The sequence below is a fragment of the Mustela lutreola genome, chromosome 12 (assembly GCF_030435805.1).
Source record: "Mustela lutreola isolate mMusLut2 chromosome 12, mMusLut2.pri, whole genome shotgun sequence".
NCBI classification, from domain to species: domain Eukaryota; kingdom Metazoa; phylum Chordata; class Mammalia; order Carnivora; family Mustelidae; genus Mustela; species Mustela lutreola.
In genome coordinates this window covers 73,837,741-73,855,386 of record NC_081301.1, presented here as the reverse complement: position 1 = coordinate 73,855,386, position 17,646 = coordinate 73,837,741, and the positions used below count along the sequence as shown (strand labels likewise).

Genomic DNA, 17,646 nt, shown 5'->3' with positions numbered 1-17,646 from the left:
TAGTCATTAAATAAACACTTAAGTATTTGCTTTGTGTAATATCTTGTTTTACATGCATTTAACCTGTTAAGTTTTCAGATACTTAGGCTAACACTGTCAACCTATTTTTTTTTTAAAGATTTTATTTATTTATTTGACAGAAATGACAAGTAGACGGAGAGGCAGGCAGAAAGAGAGAGGAGGAAGCAGGCTCCCTGCCAGAGCAGAGAGCCCAATGCGGGACTCGATCCCAGGACCCTGAGATCATGACCTGAGCCGAAGGCAGCAGCTTAAGCCACTGAGCCACCCAGGCGCCCCAATCAACCTATTTTTAAAAAAAAACTTGGGGAAACTAAGAGGCGCCTGGGTGGCTCAGTCTGTTGAGCCTCCTCTGACTCTTCATTACAGCTCAGGTCAAGATCTCAGCTCAAGATCTCAGTTGTTAAGATCAAGCTTAGTATAGGGCTCTGTGCTCAGCCAGAAGCCTGCTTGAGAGTCTCTCTCCCTCTCGCTTCTGCCCCCCCCCACCATGAGTGGACATGTATTCGCTCTTTCTTTCAGATAGATAAATAAGCAAATAAATAAATTCTTAAAAAAGGAAAAAATTAATTCCCATTTTATTCCAGGCTCTCTAAAATTTATTTTTCATTCTGGCTATGTAATAATCACTTGTTACATACTAATATCCTGTACTTAAACTGTATTAGTTACTATGTAAAAGTGCTATCTGGGGGGCGGCCAAGCAGCCCAGTTGCTTAAGCATCTGACATTTGATCTTAGCGTGGGTGTTGATATCAGGGTTGTGAGTTCTACAACACTGGTCCCCATGTTGGGCTCCAGACAGGTCATGGAGCCTACTTTTTAAAAAAGTAAAGAAAAGGAAAAGAGAAAGTGCTATCTGAGTTGGGACCTCCTAAAAAGGAGAAGTATATGGAAAGTTTACATTATTGAAAAATTCAAATATATTTTCATTTAATTGCAGGTATTAAGTATTGCAACTGAGCAAAAATTTAAGCAAACTATCAGAAGGTGATAACAGAAATATAAACGGAATTCTAACTAGCCAATATGTTTCTAAATTAAAACCAGTCATAAAAATCTCATTTTAATTCCATAAGATACTACCTAAAAGGACATTATTCTAGCTTTGTCATTCAAAAATCCCCTAAAATATGAGAACTACCCATTCTATCTTTATTAAATAAATAAAATATGGCATCTTCAGCTCTGCAGATGATCGTAACATCAAGACCAAATTCCCATCTTTCAGAAACAGAGACCTTTCCTAATTCCCACAAAAAATAAATTGCACTAACTGTTGAGCCATCTCAACTTAAAAAGAAGCTATCTTCAGGAGGGAGACAAACCATAAGAGATTCTTAATCTCACAAAACAGACTGAGAGTTGCTAGAGGAATGGGGCGGGTAGAGAGAGGGTGGCTGGGTTATGGACATTGGGACGGGTATGTGCTATGGTGAATGCTGTGAATTGTGTAAGCTTGATGATTCACAGACCTGTACCCCTGGGGCAAATAATACATTATATGCTAATAAAAATAACAAAACAAAAACAAAGAAGAAGATATCTTATAGTATTTCCAGTCTAAAAAATTATTTCTGTCAAAACTATACCTCTTCCTACCAGGAAGAAGCCAGTAGATAGAGCCAAACCATATCAGTGGAAAGAGATCCCAGAAGATTCTAAATCTTAGAACAAGCCAAGATCATACCACTGACAAACAAAAAGGAATATAAGAGGATATGTTAAATATCTTTCTCATATCCTGACACTGATTTTTCTAAAACAATTCAAGCAAGACATACATTTCATAAAATCATACTCTTGTGGGATAAATACAGAATTTCTCAAAATATGATACTGCTACATAAAATGTATTTTCCTTTAAACATTTATCTTAGATGAATTCCCCACCAACAATTTCTTTGTTCTAGAAAAACCTCTCAATTTGTTTTCCAAATTAACCTGGATTCTAGTATTTTGAACAGCCACATTGTCAATAGCATGTCTCTAATGTTTGCTTCACTTACTTTCCATTGATGACGCCATCTGGATTTAGCATAGGGACAATTTTAAAAATATAGGATTCTCGTAGGCTCTGGGCAGTAGGGTTATTACTCATGAGGTACTCCAGTGTTCCCTTCATTACCCAACTTGCATTAGTTTCTCCAGGATGTACCCGAGCAGATAAAAAAACATAAGGGCGGTTTCCTAAAGTACACATAAAAATCTCAAGTTAAAATGAATAGCTACTAAGAATTTGTATGCTGTCTGACTTTGGGATTTAGAAATATTTCCATTCAATTGTAAATTCTCATACACATTCATAGCAACAATTTCCTGTGCACCTACTATATAGAAGAGTGGCACAAGGCCCTCCAGAGAAAACAGAGAAAACCCATATAAGCCATGTGCTAAAGGAGTTCATAGTGTAAACATAACACAACAAATACTATTGAGTTGCCTATTTATTTCCCAATAATTAATCTGACATCTAAAACTAGTTCTTTTATATAATCTCGCTTTTTATAAAGAACAAGTTATTGGGGAAGCTTTAAATATAAATTTATTTTCCATAAAGTCATGGGGGGGGAGGGAAAATGTCATTTTACCCATTTTATAGTTGTTATAAGCACAGATAAAATAAGGTATATCTGCTCAGAGATTTACAAAGAAAATTTTTTCAATTTTTCACTATACATTTAGATATATAGGTCTACAATATAACCATTCAGTCCACCCACTCATAACCTTCTTATCAAAATTAGAGCAGTTTTCTTATTCTTTCTATTACAGCTGTGCATCTGAGACAATTTTAAAAAATATAAATGGCCGGAAAAAACAAGTAGCTATTCAGTGCTGGCATCAAAGCATTTGATAGGTTACCAGTGGTTTTACTTATAATAAAATTATTTTATTAGTTTAATAAATAAACTACTAAACTTAATAAAATTAGTTTATTGTAAATTTTTAAATTTAAAATGTTTAAATTTTAAACATTTAAAATGTAAATTTTTAAATGTTTTAAGAGTTCATGTAAACTCTTCAAACATTTTGTTGTATTATACTTTGGATAGTATTTCTAAGGATAAGAACTACAGAATATTCATATTGAGAGAGACCTTAGAGATAATCTCACACAACTCCACCATTTTCGAAATGAGGAAAATGTGGCCTAGAAGTAGGCCAAAGGCCAGGCAGTAATAGGACCAAGACTAGAACCCAAGACTTCTGATGCCTATTCCTAGTACTGCTGCCCTTACAAAATATATACGAAGAAAAGAAAAATAAGAATAACTGGTATTTTGAGTGAAGAAGACAGACTTACTGAATTGACAGATATGTTCATAATAATTAGACTCTGGCATTGCTGTTATAGTCACCAAGGGACAGGTGTTTCCAGACAGGGTTTCACATAACACATCTTTTCGAAAATAGATTTGCTGAGGATTGTGTGCTGATTCCAATTTTTGAAGATGCATCTTGATAAAAATTTAAAAGCAAAGCATACAATCATTTAAAAACTCCCTAGGATAAACAGAAACAAACGTATCCAGAGCTCCACACAACAAAAGTGAATCAGACTCCTAATTCCTTCTCTGAAACCCTCCTGGAGCCAGATGTAGTTCAAACCTCAGTTATTTGAGGCAGGTGAGAAAGGATGATAGATACAGTACATATACCATTAATTCTGCAATACCCCAGTGCCAGCAGCCTGCAATAAGCACATTATTATTTCTGCAGCAAAACATACGTGGAGTCACTCGAAGTGGAATCAATATTCTAAATAAGCTCACATCAATTCAGGCCAGGCTTTGCTGCCAAATAGGCTAGGAGAAAGCTTTTGGTTTTAAAGCTTTCTGAACTTTGAAATTATAAAAGTGACTACAGACCTGCAGAATGAAATATGTAGCAGAAATTTTTTAACAACTTTTCCTGATTTCAAGATTAATTGTAAAATGTATTGAAGACACAGAAAGTACAAAGAAAAAAATTTTCAACACCCATAACTGCATCACCTAGATTACTAGTAACAAATGCCAATATAACCTGCTTTTATCACTTAATAATTTGTACACACACAAACATTCATAATCATGAACTCTATTATCATAGCATTCAACATGTGAATTATGTGTCTTTTGAAAACACAAATTTTAATGGTTTTAGTATATGGTTATATCACACATAAATTGTTCAATCCCTTATTTAAGAAACTTAGTTGGTTTCCAAACTATTGCCTACGTTTGTTCACATAATCACGATTTACTATGTGGTCACTATTTCTGTGCAGGAAACTGTGCCTGGCATTGGGGATGTAACAGGGAACAACTAGACCCTACCTTCAGGAAAATACAGGGTGCCATGAAAGCCTGTGATCAGGGGCAGGAAGCCTAGTGGAATCTGGACAGTGAGGAAAGGTCTCCTAAAAGAAGTCACATTCAAACTGAGATCCAAAGAATGAGTGAAGAGGGGAAAGGGGAGTGCTGCAGGCAGAAGGAAGGTACGTGGGAAGACCAGGACAAAAGAAAGAGGAATAAAGACCAGGACAAAAGAAAGAGGAATACACATCCTGGAAAGATGACCAGGAAAGCTGAGAAACAGAATTAACACAGACTGAAGGGCCTCACAGGCCATTCTCTCACAAGGCACAGCATATATATGTACGGCTGGTAACTGATACAGAAATAAGTGACATGTGGGTAACCTTAACAAAAAATGAACAGGAAAATATTTTACTGTGAATTAATACCACAAATATTAACTTAGCTGGAGGATAAACTTTGAAGAGTGAGTTATTTTAAAGTCCATTTAAAGATAAATATTGGTATATAAATAGTTCAAACAATACGTGGATATGGCAAAAATTATGAAAAACAGTAGAGAAATGATGACATGAAGATCTTATGGGATTAGATCTTCCCACCAAGGAGCCCTCCTGCTCTAATGTGAGTGAAAAACTAATGAAGAGGAAAGGGGATAGAAGTGAATTCTAGAACACCAGTGAGAAGTGGCCGAGTGGAGAGGAGAGGCAGCAGTAATGCCTGCAAAGCTCATGGCAGTGCCATTGGAAAAAAGGAGGGGGATTCAAAATACATTAAAAAGGTAACGTCAATAAAGAACAACAATATATAACCCTGTGAATAATAACATTATATAGTCTGATGTTATGTTATTTGGCACAGAAAGATAAATGGTAATATCTTTATTGTAAATTGTAACCGTTATTAAAATGTCAGCCCATTGAATGTTCTCAGCCTTTCTATCTCTTCTGTTGGGCAGAGTATGTTTTTCTTTCCTTTTCCCCTCATAATTTGGAAGCTTATTTCTAAATCACAGTGTTCCAGTGTCTTTCTGGGTAAACTGATCATATCCCTATGATCCTTGATCATTAGGACAGACATTCTGTATTGAGAAAAAAAAAATCTACCTCAGTAATTGCTCAAATTCATTTTTCAGTTTTGTTTTACAATGCAAACACTCAAATATCTCAAAAGAACCCAAAAAACCCAACATTTATATCCTAAATTCTAAAGAACCTGGATCTAGAACTCCATATCAAACCACTAAAAGAAATGAATTCCCTACAGAAAAACTTACACATTTTTCTATTGTTAGATTTTCTATGAGATTTAATGCCTCTCATTAAAAAAAGTGGAAATCTCACCTAGTTAAAATGTGTAAATCATGGAAAGCTATAGATTTCTACACAAAGATGGAGAGTAAACATTTTTCAAATTTTTAAAGTATTTTTACTAAATAAAAATGAAGACTACATTTCCATTTTACTCCTTTTAATGTTTTCAACAAGTACTGTATTTTCTAAAATATTCAGCCTTGGATTTTTTTTCTCATCTTATTAAGATATTTCATTAATCCATTTTTTCCCCAATTATCTGACACATGCATATAGCTCAATGACAGCCATAATCCAACTCAATGACTTCTCACCTGTAAAGTCGAATATGTGTATGGATAGTGATAAGCAAAGTAGCAAACATCATCTTTATGTGGAAAATTGACAGTAAACGTAATTGTATAGTAGGATTTTCCCTTTTGCCCACCTGCAGCAACTGAACTTCTTGAGAAGTGATTTCTACAATAGAAAAGCAAAAAACATGTTTATTTCTTCCACACAAAAGTTCTGATTTTCCTTACTACTTTTTAAACAGAACTTTGGGGGGAAGCCCATACAGTTTATAAAAAGTTTAGCTTAAATATTTTATAAAACTTAGACTTGGTACTAATGAGCAGTTAATTGCTATCAATCGACGTTAGTTTTCAGCTTTGGATTTACTACTAAATGGTGTTGAGACTCTACATATCAATAAAAATCTTAGAACCTAATTCCTCGTTAGCCATTCACATTACTGGATGTTACCAATTACCATGGGTGACTGTTACCACACTAGATGAAAAGCTAATAATGGCAACGGTTCAAGTGGATGGATCAGAGAGGACAACAAGTAAATTCACTGTCAATCTTAAGATCACAAAAAAAGAAATAACCAGACAGGATGTGTTTCCTGATGTGATGCAACAGGAATTCACTGCACCACCTATGAAGTACTCTTGCCAAAACTCAAACCTGAAGTTGATCAAGCTTCTAGATTTAACTACTACTTTACAGGAAATCAGTAAGATAGAAGAATTAATTATCACCACAGGGATGCAACCAACAAAACCCAAAATGTGGAAAATTTTGCATGACAAATGACCCAGTTTCTTCAACAAATAAAGGAGAAAGAATAAGGGGGAAAAAAGGCAATGTACATATTAAAGGAGACTTAAGGGACATAGCAACAAAATCAAGTGCAATGTGCAGCCTTGGTTGGTCGGATTAAAACAAATCAACTATAAAACAACATTTATGAGGGGCGCCTGTGTGGCTCAGTCTGTTAAGTGTCTGCCTTTGGCTTGGGTCATGATCAGCTCAGGTCATGATCTCGAGGTCCTGGGATAGAGCCCTTGGGATGCCTGTCAGGCTCCCTGCTGAGCAGGGAGCTCACTTCTGCCTTTCCCCTGCCCTTCCCTGCTCCTGCTCGCTCTCTCCTGCTCTCTGTACCTCCCTCTAAAATAAATAAATCTTAAAAAAAAAAAAAAAAAAAAACTTATGAGACAGCTAGGGAAGTCTGAACCATGACAGGATATTTTATCATATCAAGGAATTTCCTGAGGTGATAATAGCATCATGGTTAAACTGTCTTTAAAAATCTCTAAAAGAGGGACGCCTGGGTGGCTCAGTTGGTTAAGCAGCTGCCTTCGGCTCAGGTCATGATCCCAGCATCCTGGGATCGAGTCCCACATCAGGCTCCTTGCTCGGCAGGGAGCCTGCTTCTCCCTCTGCCTCTGCCTGCCACTCTGTCTGCCTGTGCTTGCTTTCTCACCCTCTCTCTCTGATAAATAAATAAAATCTTTAAAAAAAAATAATAAATAAATCTCTAAAAGACAAAGATCTTTGAAGTATTTATCATAAATATGATATCTGGAAATGCTTTTAAAAATTCAGTGTGGTGGTAGGGGTGAAAGTATTCCTAAAACAAAGCCAAACGCGCATTGGTAACTGTTGAAACTGAGTGATGAATAGATGTGGTCTCATTATCCTATTACCTGCTTTTGTAAATGTTTGTAAAAGATTTCCCTAATAAAAAGTTTTTTAAAAGTGCACATTACTTTCTCGACTTTTAAATATCACTGACATTTGATGGCCTGACAGTACTTTGTCTATCAACCTAATTTCTAAAATTTCAAATCATCTTCTATGATTTAAGTCATAAACTGAAGGAAATCCATGACCAACAGTTTATTTACGTGCATGCACATACACATGGGCAAGGTATTTTCAAACTGCTATTGTCTTCATTAATGCAGCCACCATATCTTGAGTACTCAGTGACAAGATGCTATGGGTTGAGGAAAGCACAAAATAAATTCCAGAACTTTTGGCCAACTCTCTTCCCCCGTAAGTTTAACATCTAATTGGAGAGTTATTAATAACAACCACATTACAGCTATATGGTAGTCTGTCAGTTATACTGTTTCAGAAACTGGTAGGAGTAGTTTTAGTCTCATTGTGCAGATGAGACAAAGAAGCATTGGAAGACTTGGCTGACAAATGAAAAGTTAAGACACATGCAAAAACAGATTTTTTTTTTTTTTAATTTTTTATTTTTTATAAACATATATTTTTTATATACATATATTTTTATCCCCAGGTCTGTGAATCACCAGGTTTACACACTTCACAGCACTCACCAAATCACATACCCTCCCCAATGTCCATAATCCCACCCCCTTCTCCCCAACCCCCTCCCCCCGGCAACCCTCAGTTTGTTTTGTGAGATTAAGAGTCACTTATGGTTTGTCTCCCTCCCAATCCCATCTTGTTTCATTTATTGTGCTCGCTTCGGCAGCACATATACTAAAATTGGAACGATACAGAGAAGATTAGCATGGCCCCTGCGCAAAAACAGATTTTAATCCTATCTGGATTTTAGGTTTCAGGAAAGCAACTAGGATACTGCTTGTTACATGGAAAACAGTTAATAAACATCTGTCAAATTGACCTGAATTCCAGTTCCAGGTATGGAAGTAGCCAAAAGAAGAAACAAAAATGAAACTAAACAAACAAAAACCCTTGACGTCACCCTTACACAAAACAGAACCACCACCTGTCATATTATAACTTTTCACTTGACTATGTGAAAAAGAAAAGCACTCGCCGACTGATGATTTCAATTTCAATTTTATGAGAAAGAGATAAATTAAGGGTACTTTTATATTAGCCTACCATTAAAAAAATACAAAATGTATTCAGGCACAGATGAATTGCATATCATCTTATATTTCCATCCCTCATTTACGAGTTATTTTGCTATTACAAGCAGGGGAAAAACCCTGCTGAAATGAATTCTAAGTAACACTGTCCTCAGAAAGTAATAGCACTTAAGAGCTAGGTTTTTCCAAAGCCATGTCTTAAACCAGTAAGAACATTTAATTTCAGAAGCCTTCTGATTAAAAAAGAAGGAATATTAGAGCTAGTTAAGCACCATATAAAAACCCAAAATCCACTTAACAAAAATGTCAGGATTAAGATTATTAACAGAGAAAAGACCGGGATGTCAAATGCATTCGGTGGAGGAAGTTATCTAGAAACATATTACACATAAAAACAGTAAAAACGGGAGCAAGACATATAATAATGCCAGATTACTTAGACATGAAGTTGAAGAATAATCCAATCATTCCAATGAAGCAATAAATGATTTCAAGCACTTATTTCTGACTTGATAAGCAGATGGCCTATTTGAGGTCAAGTTGAACTGCATAGGCTGCTATAATAATGTAATTTTGGAACACATCTCCATGTAAAATATCCTGGAAATTCAAATTAAGTAAATATTTGCATGCAAAAGAGAAAAGATAAGAACTGCACTTAATATCATCAGAACAAAAAGGCACTGATAATTACTTCCTAGAATTCCTAATTTTACTTTTATTTAAGTTTTCAGAGTCTTTTTTAAGTTAAAAGAGTTGAGGACACATAGCTATCTAAGTGGTGAAGATAAGATTTGGACTAAGTAGGTCTGTCTGTCTTTAAGACACATTTTATTTCCACGAAATATACCACCTCCATAAATCTTAAATTTTAAAGGACTCTGTTAAAAGTAACAGTACAGCATACCATCATAGTTCAAATAATGCAATGACTCTACTTTCTAACCTTCAAATTGAAAAAGAATGAAGATCCCCTTGTGTCACCTGATGTCCTATTATTCTTAGAATACTTACTTATAATAACAAATGTCCGTTCCCACACGAATCCACCACGGTCTTGCGTTTAATGCTTCCTGAACCGAATACATGAGTGGTTGCATACCTTTGACAGAGAAATAGGAATAAAAGGAAAAAAAATCTTTTCAGAGTTTGAGTTAAAAATTAATCACACCATTATAGAAAGCACCAAATGTTCAGCAAAGCTAAAAGAAAATACATTTCAGTTTTTAGTATGTATTAAAACAAAAGGTATTTCTTTAAAATCTCCTCTAAGTCCATCAATGATATGCTTTTAATCCCAGTTTACCTAAAATGGGATTACAACTTTAATGAGTGAGAAGTTATTAAACCTTATTAACTGATCTCTGTATGAGATCAAGTAAAAATAATAAAAATAATAAGTAAAATGTATTCCTTGGAGCAAGTGAGAGTCAAAAAATATACAAAGAAATAGTATATATCCTCTCTGGGCCGGACCTAATTAGCAGAAACCTGGCTAAATGCACCAAGAAGGTCAGAACTGTGGGGAAACATGGGACCGTTATGCTGCCTCCCTCAGGAAAATGGTGAAAAAGACTGAAATAAGCCAGCACACCTAGTACACTTGCTCCTTCTGGGGCAAAACAAGATGAAAAGAGAAGCTGTGAGGATCTGGCATTGTGGCTCCTGAATGAAAACCTCTGGTGATGCCTGGACCTAGAAAACCACTTCTGCTGACACAATCAAGTCTGCCTTCAGACGAGGGACAGAGTTTGAAGACCGGTAGAAGCTCCATCATTTGAAACACTGCTAGCCTATAATACATGGGCTAATTTATGTAAAAAAAAACTACTTGGGCTTGTTGTTAAATTTATTAATTAGATCTTTCAATTTGTGGTGCATTAGTTTTGCTTTCTCAAAGGACTTGGAAATTAAAAATCCTTCTAAATTTTATTGACAAAAAAAGAAATTGTATATAATCACACTTTTAACTCTACACTGAGGTTAAGGAGGAAAATATCACAAAAATGTCAAGATTGTTTTCTTTTTCAAACTTCTCCAAATTATGTGCTTATAGAGAGGAGGAGGTGTAAAGACTATTAACAAAAATAGGATTAAATATATAGTGTATCTTCTTAGGTAGTTATGGAAATATATTCTATATATGAACTTTCATATTATCTTACCCAATTTCATAAAATAATACACTAGACTTCTAAATGGAATTAATAAAATTCCTATGTTAATTTTAGAATTGTTGACAATTTTTTTAAGACCTACTTTGACTTTCTTAGAGACAGAATAATTTTCTTGATTGTCTTGCTACAGAATAATTTTGTTAAATTTACCTCTGAATATTTTTATTAGTCTTTAGTAGTCTTTTGGGTTTTCTCCATATGAAAATCATATAATTTATAATTCAAAGTATTTTACCTCCTCTTTTAGTGTTTGTATCAGTTATTCATTTTCTACTTTTATTGTCTTAGAGAAATGGAACAACCTCAAAAATGATTCCAAATATAGAGGTAAGAAAACAAACAACTCTGTCTTGTTTTTCATTTTAATCAAAATGTTTTGCCATTCAATACAACATCTGCCAACTCTTTTTGCATATCAACTGTACCATTTTTTAATAAAAAGAGCTCAGGCTGAATAATTTCTGTGTGACAGACACTGCTCTTAGCATTTTTACATGTGTTAATTCATTAAATCCTCACAACAACCCTCTGTGGCAGGTGCTATGATTACTCCCATAACTAAGTAGTTTCTTTCATAAAATTATTACACTTAAGTATTTTAATTATTTTATCAAATGCCTCTTCAGCATCCACTAAAAGAATTACACAGCTTGTCTCCTTTAATCTGTTGATGCAGTAAAATGTGTTGATAGGTTTCCTAGTGTGAGCTATCCTTGCATTCCAAGAAAATGCTATTCTTTTACTAGTATATAATAATATTAGCTAAAATCTCATTTAGAGTTTCTGTATCTAAACATTGACCCCTTTAAAAAAAACTACCTTTACCAAGTATCAGTATAAGATTACACTAGCTTCAGAAAAATATACTGAGAATCTATCCATTATTTACTGGAATAAATAAAAGTATAACCTATTTTTTAAAAGATAAATATAATTCAGCTGAATACCATCTAAGGTGACTAAAAAATATGTTTTTTTTAAGGTTTTATTTATTTATTTGAGAGAGAGACAGCAAGAGCACCAGAGAAAGAAATAAAAATACTGTAAGATCTCGTGTGTAGAACTGGAAAAAAAAAATCTCATAGAACAGATTGGTAAGGCAGAAAGGGAGTAGAAACAGAGGTGGGCAAAGTGGATGAAAGTGATTAAAAGACACTAACTGCCAGTTATAAAAGAAGTAAGGCTGGGGAGTGTAAAGTATGGCAGTAGGACTATGGTTAATATATAATACTATATTACACATCTGAAAGTTGCTAAGACAGTAGATCTTCAAATTTCTCATCACAAGAAAAAACTTCATAACTGTGTAGCAACAGATGTTAACTAGACTTCTTGAGAGGATCATTTCAAAACATATACAAATATTGAAGCATTATGTTATACATCTGAAACATAAGGTTTTATGTCAATTATACCTCAGTTGAAATAATGTCTGTGATTGGGGCGCCTGGGTGGCTCAGTCAGTTAAGCATCAGGTCATTATCTCAGGGTTCTGGGGATCAAGCCCTACGTAGTGGGGCCATTATCTTCAGGGTTCTTCAGCTCAGGTCATTATCTCAGGGTTCTGGGGATCAAGCCCTACGTAGTGGGGTTCCTTGCTCAGTAGGGAGGCCGCTTCTCCCTCTCCTACTACCCCTCCCCCAACTGGTCCTTGCTTGTTCTCTCTCTCTCAAATAAATAAATAAAATCTTTAAAAAATGTTTGTGATTATTATACATCTTCAAGAACTGCAACAAGTACATATGAAGTATCTATTCAGTGCTTCTGAACCTGAATTTTTCTTTGTCTGGATGGAAATGTAAACTAACACCGCCACTACATACAACATGCATGGAGGTTCTTCAAAAAATTGAGAATGGATATACCATATGATCCAGCAATTCCACTTCTGGCAATAAGAGAACCACTTCTGCTGTATTTTATTTGCATTTGGCTAGTTTATCCCTGCCTAAGCACTTATTTTCAACTTTGTCATTTAATCAACACTGCCCTTCCTCCTACTGTATAATTTTTTTTAAAGATTTTATTTATTCATTTGTCTGAGAGAGAGAGAGAGAGCACAAGCAGAGGAAGCTGTAGGCAAAGGGAAAAGCAGGGCCCTGCTAAGCCAGGAGCCTGATGCAGATCTCAATCCCAGGACCCTGGGATGACCTGAGCTGAAGGCAGATGCTTAACCAAGTGAGCCACCTAGGTGTCCCCTATATAACTATCAATTTTTTATTTTTTATTTTATTTTTGAAGACATTTCAGCTCACAGTTAGTGATGACAGATATACACTTCACCTCATTCCTTTCATCTAATTTTCTTTCTACTATTTAATGTTTCTTTCTTCTTCTTACCTTATTTTTACTGGCCTGGTTACATTTCTCCAATTTCTTTTTCTTTTCCATTATTTGGAAACTTTCTATTGTGCTCATCAATTCCACCTCCCATCCTCAAAGTTAGGATTAACTGGTATTTCACTGATACTATATCAGTAACTAAGCAATCCCACCAAGATAAGTTAACTTTTCACTTCTCCCATGTCACCCCCCATAGAACATTTTAACTTTTAACACATTTTATAAATTCCATTTCTATCTTGAGATCTTTTACTCATTTATTTTTCTCACAGAGGGCTCAGGGGTAACATATTTTCTGCATTCTACATACACAAAGATGTAGTTTGTTGCTAGTGGCAAACAAATGACAGATTTCGCAAAAGACATTTGGCTATCCTCTAACTTCCAGTGCCACAGATGAGAAGTCCAACACTAACCTAATTTTTTCACATGCAGAACACAGTGATTAAGAACATACAATCTGCAACCAGACTACCTGTCTGAATTCCAACTTCATCACCTACCAGATGCATGATCCCGGGCAGATTACTAAACTTCTGATGCCCCCTTTTTCTCTGCTGTAAAATGGATTCTGTTTAATGGATGACATTGTGTTAGCACTGGATCACATATGTTAGCACTTAGAACAAGGCCTAGCACACAGCAAATATTCAATAAATGTTAGCTGCTCTTATTATTATCATTATTTAAGTAACCAGTTGTTTTAAAGTAGAAGTATGTTAAGATTCTCTCTTTACACCTGAAATTCAAGTATTTCACTGGTGCATATAACAGAGTCCAGGATCTTTATTCCTTCCTAGGATTCACTGGCCCATTTCAATCTGAAACTTCAAACTCTTTTAGACACGTAAAACGCATAATCAGAGTTAACTATAGTAAGGTTCCAGCTGAAGTCAGGGCGCATTAGATTTATCTGAAGTATTCTAATTTTATAGAAGACAATGTATTCTTAAAGTACTTTTTTAAATGATAGTTGATTTTAGTTAGAGTGGAAGAAGGGATATTTGAAAATTCTGACTATAACAAAAACCATTTGAACCAAAGAAGTAGCCCCAGGAAGAATCAATCAAATGAGGTAACTCAGACTGAATAAACAGTCTATTCAGCCTGACATTTTGCCTGTAACTGTTGTCATCAGCCACAGGATAAACCTGTATATGCATAAAAAATATGCTAAGAACAGTCAACCTTGTCACTTGAATACAATCAAAATACTAAATCGCCACAATGAAGCCAACAACCTTTGGCATTGGCTTCTAATAATAGCTGTGTAAAGGCCAAAGCTTAGGGAGTATATGCTCAATAACAATACAGACACAAAGAAAGACAAGGTGTTTTAGGCCTAATCATCAAATGTACTATGAATCACAGATTCATGAAATTTTCAAGTTGAAGCTATTACTCTCACATTTAACAGAGAAGGGGGACAAGTAAAGTTTAAAATGGAGCTCGAATAACCTTAAGGCACCTATCACAACCTGCATATATTATCTGGACTTGGTAATTCCACCTAGAAAAAATACACACTTCTAATATGGCTAGTATTACAGCAGAAATTTATACTAAAAATAGGAAGACCACATTGTTGGTCTGAAGGATAATGGTGGCCACTTAAATCTGAATCTCCACACATATCCTCACCACCAAAAACTAAATAAATAAATTCAACAAGTAGCACAAATAAAACCACACATAACTCCAGGTTTTCAGCATTACTAGAAGACAGACTATACCAAATTTTTTAATTAAATTACCCTAAATCTAAAAATGGGCAAAGACACACTAGGCAGATAGAAACAAAGTAGGGGTTGAAACACTGAGATCAAAGTAGATTAAAGGCCAAAAAATATTAAATGAGACAAAGAAAGAACTTTATAAAGTGACCATTCACACTGAAGATTAATAACACCCAGTACCTATGTACCAGGTAAGACCAATGTCCTGTGTAAAGCAGAAACTACAGGAGATACAAAAGACAAATCATACTATTTATAGTAGACGGACACACCACTCTCAGTACATGACAGGCCAAGTGAACAAAAATGAAGAATATGTATATGGAAGATTTAAAGAACATAGTCGATGAGGTAAATCTTATATACAGATGTTGAACACAAAATCCTGATAATACAGAATATATATACCTTATTCTAACAGCACGTGAAATACTCACAAAAACTAATTATATATTAGATCAAAAGGAAATGTCAGGAGTTCCATAAAAAAGAAACACTACAAACAAAACTGTCACCATGTAATAAAACTAGAAATTAAAAACAATGTGAACACAAGCAGAGAGGCACACTTGCAGGGTCGGTGGGAAGAAAAGCTGACTTGAGTGTCAGACCCTGAATGAGGTGAGGAGGGCGTCTGCCCAAAAAGGCATCAGAAGGATTTTAACATACACTGGAATGGATCACTATGTAAATACACTAGGGATAATGGAAGCCTAAATTCTCCATGTTGGAGAAGGACACTGTAGATATAGGGAAAACCACCAGAACAAATCTGTGGAATTAAAGGTGTAAGTCTCCATGACCTCATGGAGATTGTATGGGGATGTGTGTACACGTGCACACACACAAACATAAATATATACATACATGTGGAGAAACTACTACAAATGAAAATTCCTGTATATATATTTGTATATACAAACATACAGTCCTCAGCTCTGTCTACTGAGAAGTCCAGTAACAATATGCGTACAGTGCACACAGACCTTGGTTTTTAAATACCATTCAAGACTAAAACAAACCAGGGCTCTTCCTAGAAATGATTGGTACCAGGCAAGGGGAACTCTGAGCACCGTGTGCCAAAAAGCAAGGACACCCATAAAGAATGATAGGGATACATGAAAATAAATAATGACAGAAACAAATTACAATCCATCCAGTAAAACAGGAAACCCATTCTGGACTGATATTCACATATTAAAAGTCTGAAGAGGAAAAAGATATTTACATAGTTTCAAAATACTTCCACCTAAAATACTTACTAATTACAAAAAGAAAAAGGGTTAAGTTTACAATGGAAAAGCCTGACAGACTCAGACTTAATCAAGTGATAAAATGATTATTATCAGTAATGGACAAACACATCCTGTGTCACCAGAGTACATCACCTCTCTAACATTCCTGCCACAGACACCTAAATTGAATTGAGCCACGAGGAACATGAGACAACTCCACACTGAGAACCACTCTACAAAATAAGAGTCCAATAACTTTCAAAAATGTCAGGTCATAAATGTTAAAGCCTGCAAAACTGTTCCTGATTAAGAGTTTAGACATCATGGGCGCCTGGGTGGCTCAGTGGGTTAAGCCGCTGCCTTCGGCTCAGGTCATGATCTCAGGGTCCTGGGATCGAGTCCTGCATCGGGCTCTCTGCTCCCCAGGGAGCCTGCTTCCTCCTCTCTCTCTCTCTGCCTGCCTCTCTGCCTACTTGTAATCTCTCTCTGTCAAATAAATAAATAAATCTTAAAAAAAAAAAAAAAGAGTTTAGACATCTAACAACCAAATACACATGGTTTGAGCTGAATCCTCTTGCTATTAAGCACATTATTGAGAAAACAGATGAAACTCAAATGAGGGCCCTATGGATTAGAGAGGATTCATGTATCAATTATAATTTCCTAATGTTAGTAGTTATATTAAAATATGCCACTGTTTTAGAAAATACACCAAAAGTATTCTAGGGTAATGAGGCATCATTTCAAATCCTCAATGACTGCATTAAGGGAACAACTTTTCTATAAATTTGAAAGTATTTCAAAACATTAAGAAAAAGTTGATCATAAATTGAACTAGAATCTTTTTTTAATCTTCTTTATTTGAAGATTTGTGGTTTTTTTTAGGTGGGGGAGGGGTAAAAGGAGAGAGAGAGAGAGAATCCTCAAGCAGACTCCCCGCTGAGCATGGAGCCTGATGCAGGGCTCAGTCCAGGACCCTGAGATCATGACCTGAGCCAAAATCAAGAGTTTGCCACTCAACTGAGTGACCCAGGTGCCCCAAACTAGAATCTTCTTGACATACTATTTTGTGCATATTCATTTTACATTCCTAATGGAATTTTCTTCATAGTTCATCTATCCATCGCCTCATTCATTTACCAATCGTCCATTCATGCCATACTCTAAGTACGGCAGTCAGCAACAGCGACACTGTCCCTGATTGTGTGGAATTTGTAACAAGTGTGGGGGGGGGGGCAGGAAAGGGATTAATCAGCCACACACATAAAAAACATAAAACTAGTATAAACACCCCAAAGAAAAAAAAATACAAGAAACATTTATCAAGGGTACTAATCCAGCCTGAAGAGTCAGGGAAGGCTTCCTTAGTTGAGATAGCTC

General features: G+C 35.5%; 1 protein-coding gene and 1 pseudogene across 5 annotated transcripts in view; one reads left to right on the top strand and one right to left on the bottom strand.

Annotated features, from left to right (window-relative positions):
* The window catches only part of AGTPBP1 (ATP/GTP binding carboxypeptidase 1), a 157,523-nt gene that overhangs the window by 26,101 nt on the left and 113,776 nt on the right, over positions 1-17,646 (bottom strand). For all 5 annotated transcript variants that reach the window (XM_059141476.1, XM_059141473.1, XM_059141471.1 and 2 more), the window contains 4 exons: positions 9,790-9,877; positions 5,950-6,094; positions 3,326-3,479; positions 2,028-2,208 (listed from right to left, as the gene is read on the bottom strand). In XM_059141476.1, the coding sequence (XP_058997459.1) occupies positions 2,028-2,208; positions 3,326-3,479; positions 5,950-6,094; positions 9,790-9,877 (568 nt within the window). The remainder of the gene's footprint in view (positions 1-2,027; positions 2,209-3,325; positions 3,480-5,949; positions 6,095-9,789; positions 9,878-17,646) is intronic.
* On the top strand, positions 8,396-8,493 carry LOC131813306 (U6 spliceosomal RNA; annotated as a pseudogene).